The 13057-nt window shown below is 38.0% G+C and overlaps 1 protein-coding gene across 18 annotated transcripts in view; it reads left to right on the top strand.

The window, feature by feature from the left end:
• Window positions 1-13057, top strand: part of Tcf4 (transcription factor 4) — a 349556-nt gene that overhangs the window by 332538 nt on the left and 3961 nt on the right. For 14 of the 18 annotated variants that reach the window (XM_045135203.1, XM_004654754.2, XM_004654752.3 and 11 more), the window contains 5 exons: window positions 5832-5967; window positions 7776-7938; window positions 11332-11561; window positions 12065-12205; window positions 12385-13057. The exon at window positions 12385-13057 is cut by the window's right edge and continues 3961 nt beyond it. In XM_045135203.1, the coding sequence (XP_044991138.1) occupies window positions 5832-5967; window positions 7776-7938; window positions 11332-11561; window positions 12065-12201 (666 nt within the window). In that variant the 3' untranslated portion in view covers window positions 12202-12205; window positions 12385-13057. The remainder of the gene's footprint in view (window positions 1-5831; window positions 5968-7775; window positions 7939-11331; window positions 11562-12064; window positions 12206-12384) is intronic. The other 4 variants (XM_045135205.1, XM_045135204.1, XM_004654757.2 and 1 more) reach the window with 1 other exon arrangement.

The raw sequence follows: 13057 nt of genomic DNA, 5'->3' as shown, positions 1-13057 counted from the left end.
ATAAGAATTAAGGTAATTTCCAAAAATAATACAGAAAGGAATCACATTGAATTTCAGACAAAGCTTGTGAGATTTTCAGAAAAAAAATTAAGTGTTCTCATGACAGTTATGAATTTTTTTTCTCAGTAAACATTTAAAAAATCAAGTTAAAATCTAAATAAATAATTGAACCCAGCCCTGAAAAGTCCTCTAAATATTTAACTGCATAACTAATTCTTGAAAATTAGTCTAAAGGTTTTTTTTTTTTTTTCAAACTGAGAAATATGGAAGTTACATTTGTGGTCAGAGAGTGACCCAGATGTTAAGGCTTTCCTCCCAGAATATTGACTTATATCTGATTTCTGCAAGTCTGGGGGCCTCTGCTATCATTCTTCACAATATCAATGCTGCCTTTTCATGAGCTTCAAGTTCCAACTGTGAGCCACCAAAACGAGTTTGCATGATCACTTTCCATCTCTTAAAAACATGCACTCTTAGTCTAAATGGTATTTTGTACTTAAGAAAAACTAAGTTTGCTTTCTTCTATTACGTTACAGACAAGGTAATCCAGACTGAAATTGAGTACTTACAACTTTCATATATGTTCAATATTTCATGGGGAGATTACTATTGTTAAAAAAACATGAAAGAAAATTAAAAAGTTGACAAGTGGACATTTTCTTTGTCCCATTTTTCTTCTTTATCTTATTCTTTAAAAGCACATATGAAGGACTGGGACTGTAGGTCATTGGTAGGAAATGTGCTTGTCTAGCATACATGAAGCCCTGAGTTTGATCCTCAGTACTGCGTAGTGGTGCATACCTGTAATTCCTGCACTTGGGAGGTTGGAGGCAGGAGGATCAGAAGCTCAAGTTCATCCTTGACTGCAGTGCAAATTAGAGACCACTATGGGCTAAATGAGATTTTGTCCCCAAAGTAAAATATAAAAATAAAAATAAAAAGTAATTTGTTTAAAATAAAATATTGAACCAGGCACATTACTAACAAAATTTAATTTTTGATATACCAAAATGTTACAGGAGCATGTCTGGTTTTGTGCCATTACCACTTGGGTCTGGAAATTGATGACCTGTTACCTTAAGTCCCCATCCTACTCTCTTTTCAAAGGGTTCTAGTGGAGTGGAAGGAGCTGGGGTCTGAAAGCCTGTTTCAAAGCAGTTATCTCTGGAGATAACATGAACTAGGATTGAATAACTGCCAAATGAAATTTAATACATTTTCCCATCCATGAAATAGGCCTCTTAAATACAACAGGATAATTACTTTCACAATACTCCCTGGAAACAAAGAGAGCAAAAGCATTCAATGTCTTTTTTTGTCTGTGGTATTTGTTGTTAGCTTGAGAATAAGGGCAGGAATATTTACCAAGATTTCTGTGCATCCCTGGGTAAAAAATAAATAAATAAATAAGTAACAACTTGGCCAATAACCACCTAATTTGAAACTGCATGTCTTTAAAATCTGTTTGTGTTGGGATATATTAAATTTTGCAGTTTAGTTAGATATCTTGGCCTTGGCCTGGCCAACTATTGTTTCCCATGATTAAAAAAAGGAAAACTAAGACAGTCTTCAGATTTGTATCTGTACACATGTATGTATGTATGTGTGTGTGTGTGTATAAATATATATATATATATATATACATATATATGGTATGTTTTCATATAAGTATATATGTATGTTCACATATGTATATACAGATAGAATTTCAAAACAAAAGATCCAGTCAGTAAACCATTAAGTAAACCCTTCATTCCATTTCCCTCTTCTAGGTTTATATTTATATACCAATAAAATTCTTCAGTATCATAATTTTCTGAATGTTAAGACTTGTTTAAGTTCTCTAACTAGATACTGTGTAAACTACCTATTCTTAGCCTTTGGTTTCCTCTCTGTACAATGAAGAGTTTGGGATAATTTCCAAGTACCTCCAAGCCCTTAAAGTCTGTGTTCTGTATCTCAGTCCTTTCTTTAAAAGTATCATTATTTAAAATTATATAATATGTATGTTATTAAAAAATATACATCTAAAGGCATTTGATTATTCAAAATGATATATTCACATAGAATTTAAATAGCTCTGTTAGAATTTGAATATACTCTGATTTAGAGTGCAGCATAACTTAGATATTTCCACATGCATGTGCTGTCTTATTTATCAGGTCTGTAGAAAGATCAGGCCTAGGATCCATGTTTGGGCCACATGCAATGTAGAATCACAGAACACCTGTGTGCAGGGCATTCTGTTCATAGGTCTGTCTTCTTCCAGGAGAGGGGTTGTCCATCTTAACATTCAGGACTTAAAAATGCTAAGACTGAGAGGGAGTTTGCCAGTACAGACCCAGTATTAATGCACTAAAAGACAATAAGAAAGAAATCTGGCCTGTGGTTAGGAGGTGGTAGGTAGAAGCCAAAGAAAGGCAATGGTGCCCCAGAGACAAAACTGAGCTTTAATGGCAAGGAATGATCTTACATGCCCCACGGCACTCTAGGTCCAAAGCCTAAGGTACAGAAACCATTATCATGAATCTTATTGTCTTTGGGCAACTACAAATAGGTCTCTGTTCTGTTCTTTTCTACTGGAGCTGCCACATTAAATTGATCAGTGCAAAAAGAATCCCACAGTGGATCTCCATAAGCTGCTGAAGTCAGAAGGACAGGTCTGAGTTCTTCACCTTTCTGTCCCAGCACTTTGCAAAATGTCAGGCTGGATTGGGTAGAGAGAATCTATTTAGTGACTCTGATCAGCTAGTAGTTATTAAATTAGTTTTTAATTTCATTTTTACATTAACATAATTGCATCTAAAACTACATTATAGTGACAGAGGATACTCCTTAAAAATTGAAAAAGAAATCTGTACTTAATAGTAGTCAATAAGTAACAATTTTCATAAGCTAGCCTTTAACTTTTATTAGATCCAACAAAAAGTTTATCAAAATAGAGCCCTACCTACTAAAATAAGAATTTTCTAAAACTCTGTAATATACATTGTACAGATTCATTGCTTTAAAGAATCTGCTTTCCCTAATTATATTTATTATGTGAAAAGTGGACAAGCTTTGTCCCTTACTTTATGCACATAACTGCCTTAGTTCCTCTTTCTGTTCTTAAATTAATGAGTTTATACTGAACTTCCACCATCTTCCAATTTGTTTCACATGTGAACAGAAATGATGTTTCTAAAGCAGAAATAAGTAGGGCTAGAACATCTTGTCCATGGCCAAAAACATAAGTGAAACAAAGCCAACTCTTCAAATTGGAGTACTGTTCCACAGCCACAAGCCGTGGACCTGATCCTGGAGAGTCAAGCACATTACCACACAAAGCCAGGCCCATCTGAGGTCTTTTGTATGACTCAAAATATACACAATTATAAGGGCACTGGCCAAACAGCAAAAGCAGCATCTTCTCATACTTCCTTTATGGAAGAATGACTGATATTGTTTGAGATGATCTTTGATGATATATAAAATATAGACAGTGTTGGCTCTCGCCTTTGTCCACTTCTCATTCTATCGTCCTGACTTTTGTAATCAGCTAAGGTAATTGGTATGAGTTCTTTTTTCTGTATGAGAACTAATCTAAATGTGATCTAGTAGGAAAAAAATGCAAGATCAATAACTGAATATTTTAAATGAAAAAAATTAAATGATCTCAGCTACCTTAAAGAAGACACTGCATTCAGTCATAGATTGCTTTTAAGTAGAAAGAGTCTGTATCTATGGTAAGATCAAATCTGTGGTCACCAGATGTGATCCTAATCTAGAATCATACTTTGTAAAAATTCAAGACATTAAAGCCATTGAGGAACCAATGTGTACAAATCATCACAAAAACAACTACTGAGGTTTGCATTGGTTGGCAGATAAAGAGCCACCTAACTAAGGCATCTAAAATCAAACTCATGCATACAAGTCAAGGGCTTAGACTGAGTCGAAATCATTCACCTTATCATGTTGCATATTAATTAACAGACATAAGAATGACAAATCCAAATCTACACCGGGGATGGCTGCCACTCTTGTTCCAAAGAAAAATGCAAAGTTTGTAAAGCCTGGTTGAAATGTGGTTGAAGAAATAGGGTGAGTGTAGTCTGTCTGTCTGTAGGAGAGAAGCTGAGGTACAGAGAAAAGACCTGAGTATGCCAGCAGGCTAAACTTACATAAATGGCCTGTGCTCTGTGGAGATTCAGAGTTGAAACTGGAACCAGTGAGTAGGATTTACCAAGAGGCCAACCTGATGTCAAAAGAGTATGAACTACTTTGGGAGATGAGTGGGTTCTCAGTACCCTTGAAGAGGCAACATAGAAGAAAGGTCCCTCCATTTGGAAAGTTTGTGTGGCCTACCTGGTAGGTACCAGGTGTATGGAGACTTGGAGTTCCTGGATGTCTCCGCTGAAACATTTGTACTTCCTGATGTGCACAAGCTTTTGAATCCTTTTACTATTCTGGCTGTATTTTGAGTGTTAAAAAATAGTATTCTTTATGTGATCTCCCTCCAACCCCTACCCGAATGTTTTTGTTTTCTAAGGTTTGTGAGTGTGTATGTGCTTGTGTTTGAGTGTGTCTAAAGGTGGTACAGGCGACTGGTTTAAGTAGTTGCTTCAGTCCTTCAAATTTGATAGCTGTTGGTTCAGATTTTGATTGTCACTGCATTCTTTGGCAAAATTCATTTAAGATGTTTTGATAGCAAAAGTGTGGAAAATTTTGCATTGTGGTTTTATAATTTTGAATTGAAAAAGTAACCCTTGATTCATAGCAATGTAAATTCTGGATATATTTTTTAAAGTATGAGAACCACTGTACAACATACTCACTGAAACACAGGCTAAAAAATAACCACGTGGACTCTTCCTATTCCCTACATTTACAAATATTTAATGGTTTTGCCTGGTGTAGTGTCAGCAATTGCTGTATCAGTGCTACAAGCTCAACATCTCTGAGCCCTACAGTAGGTCATAGTATAGTTAATAAAAGCTCAGCAGTATTTTTTTTCAAGTCAAGTAATCATGCTGAACTCTACAGTTTTATTCTTGTAGGCATAAAGAGTGTGTACAATATGGTGTCTTTCTAGGATCAGAATGTGCATTGTGTGTGGGGGGGGGTCTGGAAAAATGTCCAAACATCTTTGCCTGGCAATGATGGCATTACTGGTGTGTTTAATAAAACCTTTATTGGTACATTTTCCGGTGTGGTGGCATTGGCAGAAATGGTCCCCCTTTGGATTCAGAACTCAGCAGCTGATGAAATACAGTAAACATTAATTTGGAATGGGCTGCCAGTTTTGGAAAGCCAGGTGACATTTTATTATATTTGTACCGAGCAGGGGCTATGTCCCATACTGCTGTAGCTTCCGCTGTCAAAGGCTTAGCTGGCATTATGGAAAAAAAAATGGCAGGCCTGAGAATCTTATCCCCTGAAATGAAAGTCGAATGCCAAATTGAAATTCCTGTAGGATTTCCGATAGCAATGGGGGAATTGAGAAGCCCACAATTAAGCATATGGGCATTAAGATAATTGTCAGATCTGTTGGCGGACATGATAGAAGACAGATGGGCACGAATCAGTGCGCTCCGCTGCAGCACCCTGGGAGACAATTTGACGTTTTACCTGCCTGAGCTCCTGAGCCATCTTTGTCATCTTCCAGAGTGTTAAGTGTTTTTGCAGAGAACTGCAGGTGCGTGTGCGGTCCTCCAGCGCCCTCTAGTGAAATGAACTGGGACGATGGCTTTTTGATGGCTAGCCTCCTGCCCTGGGTCCACTGCACCCTAGGATATAGCTGTTGCATCCCCAGTTCCCACTCAACACTCTGCTTCCTCTTTTCCTTTTAGGTCGGGGCCCATCGTGAAGATGGTGTGACCCTGAGAGGCAGCCATTCTCTTCTGCCAAACCAGGTTCCGGTTCCACAGCTTCCAGTCCAGTCTGCAACCTCCCCTGACTTGAATCCACCCCAGGACCCTTACAGAGGTGAGTCCCTCTCAAAAGGCACTTCTGACCTCATATAAACAATAGATTCAGTGTTGATGTCGAGCGTCCTTGGCAGTTAACCATCCAGGAAGCACTGGCAGAAAACCAAGAACCAAATTTGGTACAAAAATGGTAAGTAATGGGAAAGTGGCTAGAACTTAGTCTGCTAATTGTGTTTCTTCAGTAACTGTTTTCCTCAAACATCCTCCTAAATCCCAGTCCCATTTCAGTGGGGAATGACACAACAGATTGATGAGAGGAAATTTTATTTTAGCTATTTCCACATTTTTCTCATTCGGGCACTCTAATGCAGTTAGTTGTGGCCTGAAAATGATGTTTCCAAATGAATAGGAAGGAAATTGCTTTTTGTTGCTTAAGATGGAAGGAAATGTAGGTGCATTTAAAACACAGAACTCGGTTGCATGGCTTTCACTCTGGAGTCATCTAGCCCTATAACAATGCTTCACCCCCCCACACACACACACACATGGTTTTCACATCCTCAGGAAGTTGTGCTACAAGGGCCAGATTTCTGTGCTGCTTGCTGGCCACCAAATGGTGGTCTTCACATTCTGTTCATGTTTAGAATAAGAAAAATGACACTAATTCAAAAATACATATAGCTGCGCTGGAGAGTTGGCTTAGCGGTTGAGCACTTGCCTGTGAAGCCTAAGGATCCCGGATTAAGGCTTGATTCTCCAGTACCCATGTAATCCAGCTGCACAAGGTGGCACATGCATCTGGAGTTCATTCACAGTGGCTATAGATCTCTCTCTCTTCGCCCCTCTTTCTCTCTCTGTCTGTCACTCTCAAATAAATATATAAAAATAAACAAAAATGTAAAAATATAGAAAAATACATACAGCCATTTTTACACATATAAACAACATCTGAGCATTAGTTTTATTTTATTTTATTAGATGATAATTGGATGCAGTGGTTCAACTTGATCTGAGAATAGTAATCTCCTGGACCTTTCTTTCATACAGCCCTTTTTTTTTTTTTTTCTCTGTGTTGGGTTTGCACATCTCAAACTGTAGCATGATAAGCATAACCTGAGAAAAGGTCTCAAAATGCACATTCTAATCAGTAGTACTGGAATTTCACTTTTCTTATGGCTCCCAAGGAATAAGAATGCTCTCAGCCCATTGAACTAAATTTTGAGTCAGTAGAAGGAAACATTTGATAGGTATGCACCAACCTGAGAAATATTTTACGTTGAGGTCATTTGAAGTGTAGTGCGATCATGGAAGTAGAGCAACAATAAAGCTGGTTTCTTCAATGAGCAGTGAACCTCCTTCCATATGCACCATTTTAAATACTGATTACTCCTCAAGGATAAGTGAAGCCTAATTTCAGAATATCGTTAGGGTATCTATTGAAGTCATGGTTGCATGTATTTAGCATACTCCCTGGGAATTATATTTTAAGGACATTTTTCTATTAAATCATTGCATATGGAAGAAACTCAATATAATGGCTGGTATTTACTTGGGCTCTTAATCAGAACATTGAGGTGTGTGATTTTCATGATTATGATTTTCATTGCAATTAAGTTGATGTTTTGTAGACAGTGAAATTACCATCTACTCCAAAAGATTGCAAAATAGAATTTAACCTCAGAGCCAACGCAGGGAAAACTTGTTTCTGCAGGTGCATTTTTGAAACTTCACCAGACAGCAGGAAAAAGTGACAGAAGGATCACAGTTCAGCAGTGTGAGCTGTGTGGCTGGCAGCCTTACAGGCTGAGGTGTATGTGTTTGGACATGGAGTTCTTGATGTCACTGGGTCTCTCTCTCTTTCTTTAGGCATGCCACCAGGACTACAGGGACAGAGTGTGTCCTCGGGTAGCTCTGAGATCAAATCTGATGATGAGGGTGATGAGAACCTGCAAGACACGAAATCTTCTGAGGACAAGAAATTAGATGACGACAAGAAGGATATCAAATCAATTACTAGGTCAAGATCTAGGTAACAGTATATAATACTGTCGCTTCATTTAATTCCTTTATTGGACTTTGATGAAGTGAACAGAACAGGAATAAACTACTCAGTTTTTTCCTGGCAGGTAAATCTACAGAAAAGAAAATCAAAGGCTTATTCTAGAAGTACTGAGAGTGTTGTTTAAGATGCCCGTACTCTAGTGAAGCCTGAGATGTCTTTGCAATTATGAATTTGGACCCAATGCTAATTGCACACTATAAAATGATTTGTAACTGATTAAAGTCAAAACAGGCTATTGTCAAAGCTAAAACCATACTAATTCTATAAATTTGGTCAGAAATGTTTATTCTGAAAGATTTCTAAAGAGAAATCTTAGCCATGGAAAAAGTCAATTGATAAGTCTGAAACTATAATTGTTTTTCTTACATCTAAATGGATAAAATATGGATTTCTCAGCTTTATCCTAAACATGTTGATGTATGTAAGACTAATACTTGAATTGCTAATGTATTTTTCTCCCTACTATAAAAGACACAACTGCAGGAAAATAGTTTCTGGAGGCTGTTTTTAAATGTTTGCTACATATAAGTGAGATCTGTCTCTTTGAACTCTAAAGTCTAGTTTTATGATGGTTTTTGAATACCATGACACAGGTATTTTGCCTTCATTCCTTTGAATTGCTTTCCTTTGCAGATTACCCAGTTATGGTAAGACTATAGCTTCTTTTAAAACCTGTGGCTCTCAAGGTTATAGCTAGTGTCTCATGAATTAAGTTCCTGCTGTCTTTTCATGTAGCCTTTATCATTACCAGGACAAATTCCATTGTATGTCCTGCTGCCCGTTCCAGAGATGCTAATGCTTCTAGCTTACCGCTTTCTACTGTTGTTGCACTGTTTCCTGATTCTTGGCCACATTGGCAAGAAATCACCGGGTGAGGATTTCATATCCTTAACAACTTCTCTGTTAGCCTCATCAGTTCTTGGTAGTTTAACTAGTGGCCATAACTTATACATATTAATGGGTTCAATGAATTCTCAAAATACCCATTTTAACTTGCTGTTGACAAACGTCTTGTTTTGAAAAGTTAGTCTCATATTGTTTGCTTATGTAAGCCTCCAAAACTATGTTGTGAAGCAATCCTCTTCAAATCTAGTTTATGTGCGTAACCAGATTATTTATGTGAATTACTAATTCTAAGTAGTTATTAGCCCAAAACCTTAAGAAGATAAGTTCTCATTTACTTTGTAGTAGGTGTGGCACATGTTCCAGATCTAAAATTCTCGCTGGAATCTTCAGCTTTTGGATGGAGATGAACCAAGCAGAGACTCAGCTCTGTTCTCCTTTGTCTATCACAACCTACATAGCGGTATGCAGGAGCAAATTAATAGCACAATGAATTCTTTGCCACTAGCAAAAGAGCTAGGAGAGGGAAGAGGAGAGACTAGCAGAGAAATGAAGAAGAAAGAGGGCCATTTGCAATTACTTCAGTCAAGTATACTTCAGTTCTTACACCTGCACAGACATTATTTGCATAAGAGGTCACCTAAGGGAGAAGAGTCTGACCTTTCAGCATCTCTCCTTGGTAGCCTCTTCTTCATTACTAACTTCACTCTGCTTAAATGTTCTTGGCATCCATACATCCTCACTTGATACATGGATGTCAATCTAAAGACTCTACTCTTGTTTTTTTTATTATTGATCATCTTCAATGTAGTTGGCCCAACTTGTAATTTGGAGGCTATCCATGAATTGTCTTTTTCTTTTTCTTTATTTAATCTTTCATTAGCATATATTCTTTGTGTATAGTAATGTGTTTTATAATGGCATTTTATTCAAGTCAAATATATCGTGGATTTTGACCATATTCACTCCAGTTATCCCTACTCTCAATACACCCCATCTGAAATAGTCTTGCTTCTACTTTCATATGCTATGAAAAATGTACCAACCTGTAGACAGTTGGAACTAGAACACTGTCTCTCACCCTGTATAAAAATCATTTCAAAATGAATCAGACCTGGTACTACTATGGGAAAACATAGGGGAAGCCCTTCAAGGTACAGCTATAAGCAAGAACTTTCTAAAAAAGACTATAGTGGCTCAAGGATTTCCCAGACTGCAAGATGGTGGTTAGTCCTAAAAAGCCAACGTTTACTCACATTAAATTATTTCGATGATCTTCTGTAGTGTTGAAAATAATCATTTTAATTCTGTGGACATTTCATGTCTTGGGTATTTTAAGTCAGTAGCATCACTTCAAGATTCTTTAGACCAATGTTTGGGGTCTCACTTATGGTTTTCCCTGAAGACAGTCACCTCCATATTGTTTCTTGTGATAGAACATCACTGCTGCTCAATAACATCCTTCAGTCATGTGCTTCTTAGGCCCAGAAGAGATTCTTGCTCATGGTAGTTCATCTGGAGTTCTGTTGTTGTTATGTCTTTTTGAGAAAAAGCAACTCCTACAACTCTCTTTTCTTTATGATAACCATTGAAATATTTGAGACCCTGATGCTGTGAAACCTTATGTGGATATATTTTCCAAGTGGCTCATCCACATATTTAAAGGTCTTCCACTGTGAATTCTGATCATTAATTATGACACTAATAAATGGCCAGAACTGATCTTATCTATACTGGGCCTAGACATGCCTTTGGGGTGAATCACAGAATATTTTGGTCCTCATAGAGAATCCTGTTTGGTTTTATCTGTGACTCACCATGAGTTCATAATTATAAGAAGTAGATGTTTAGATTTTGTATTGTGTCACTAGATGACCCCAGGTTACTTCAGAGATTATAAGCATCCATCATTTAAAAGACAACAGAAATTGTGCTTTTCTATTATTTTTCATTCAATTCCTGGAGAAAGTGAGACTAAGACAAGATTAGTGGGCTGGGCAGTCTTCAGAACTAGGTATGGTAACATCTAAACCCCGGCTATCAGTAACATCTAAAGCCTGGCTATCTTCACTCTGGATCTTCAGAGAAGCACTTGGTTCTTTCTCCTGCTAACCCGGCTTGTATTTTCCGTGTCCTCTCAGAATCTTTTTTTTTCAGGCTTTTATAAGTATGATCATTAGTGTAAGCTGAGCCTAAATTGCTACCTGCTTGACAGACAGTGCTGAAAGCTCCATTCTTTGTTTTTGTCCCTCCATCGGATAGACATTCTCTGGGCCCCACTGTTGTCCAGATCATCCTCTCTTGTGAGATTTGTGTTAAATACCTAGGAACAAACAGATGTATGTCTTGAATATAGGCTTTCTAAACCAGTCCCAAGATCTAAAGGGTAAAATTCTGGCAAGAGCATGAAATGTGATGGGAAAGGTCCTTGACAACTCTAGAAGAAAAACAAATTACTGTAGATACCTTCCTTTCCCCCACACCATTAGAAAATGTTGCATGCCTCTTGTCCTGCAGCAATAATGATGATGAGGACCTGACCCCAGAGCAGAAGGCAGAGCGCGAGAAGGAACGGAGGATGGCCAACAATGCCCGTGAGCGCCTGCGTGTCCGTGACATCAACGAGGCTTTCAAGGAGCTCGGCCGCATGGTGCAGCTTCACCTAAAGAGTGACAAGCCCCAGACCAAGCTCCTGATCCTGCACCAAGCCGTGGCTGTCATCCTCAGCCTGGAGCAGCAAGTGCGAGGTGAGCTGTGAGCAGCGCAGCACACAGACCCTAAGTTTCCTGGGCATGTGTGTTCACATGAAGACTACATCTAAATGCTCCTCCTGTGATGAAGTTGCACGATTCTCTCATAACTAACATCACATTGCCACTTTCCTCTTATTTGGGCTGTCAGTCTTCAGAGCTTACCTTACTTGATGTGTCAACCTATGTTGCTCGGGCTGGCCTCACACTTGTCACACTTATTACCATCCTACCTTTGTTTCTCAAGTACAAGGGCCACAGCACCTGCCCTTACATATCTCTTGTTTGTTTATTTTTAATCTTGTAAATTGGCAGTTCCACCTTGACTAGTGACTAACTAGTCAGATGAGTCACCCTTATACTGTCCCTCTCAGATCTACTATATTCGTGGTATAATATAAGGTCTGAGCCGAAGGGTCGGACACATATAGAGGAGTGAGTCAACACCTTCTGCCAAAGCCCTGCATTGACTCAGTGCCCTGTGCTCTCATGCTCCACAGAAAGGAATCTGAATCCAAAAGCTGCATGTCTGAAACGAAGGGAGGAAGAAAAGGTGTCCTCAGAGCCTCCTCCACTGTCCTTGGCTGGCCCACACCCTGGGATGGGAGATGCATCAAATCACATGGGACAGATGTGAAAGGGTATGTTGGGTCAGCTTTCGACTGTTCTAATTCTCACCTGCACATCAGCGATAAATCGTGTGTTTTACCCTGATTAACTGATATGTTTCTTTCTTTAAAAAAAAAAAAAGTGTTTTTTCATTTTAAAAAAATCTTCCTTAAAAACCATATTAATGTTTTCTCTCTTTTTCCTTTCTCAGGTCCAAGTTGCCACATTGCTTCATTAAAACAAGAGACCACTTCCTTAACAGATGTATTATCTTAAACCCACATAAACACTTCTCCTTAAACCCTTTTTTGTAACATAAGACAAGTCTGAGTAGTTATGAATCGCAGACGCAAGAGGTTCCAGCATTCCCAATTATCAAAAAACAGAAAAACAAACAAAAAAAAGAGAGAAAAAGTGCAACTTGAGGGACGACTTTCTTTAACATATCATTCAGAGTGTGCGAGCAGTATGTACAGGCTGAACAGCCCAGAGACTGAATGGCAATCTCTCCACGCTGTGGAACAATGCATTTGTGCCTAAACTTCTTTTGGAAAAAAAATATAATTAATTTGTAAGTCTGAAAAAATATTTAATTTAAAAATTGTAAACTTGCAATAATGAAAAAGTGTACTTCTGAAGAAAACTACATGAACGTTTTTGTTGGTATTCAAGTCAGCTAGTGTTTATAATTACTGGATATTGAATAGGGAAGCTCAGCTGCCCTTGTAACAAAACCAGCAAACGTCCTGATGACAACGAAATGATGACATTAGCCATTCCTTAGGGTAGGAGGAACAGATGGATCTTATAGACCTATGACAAATATATATATAAATATATATAAATATATATTAAAAATTTAGTGACTATGGTAAGCTTTTGTT

The sequence above is a fragment of the Jaculus jaculus genome, chromosome 15, assembly GCF_020740685.1.
Source record: "Jaculus jaculus isolate mJacJac1 chromosome 15, mJacJac1.mat.Y.cur, whole genome shotgun sequence".
NCBI classification, from domain to species: domain Eukaryota; kingdom Metazoa; phylum Chordata; class Mammalia; order Rodentia; family Dipodidae; genus Jaculus; species Jaculus jaculus.
This window is presented reverse-complemented; position numbering and strand designations above follow the sequence as displayed.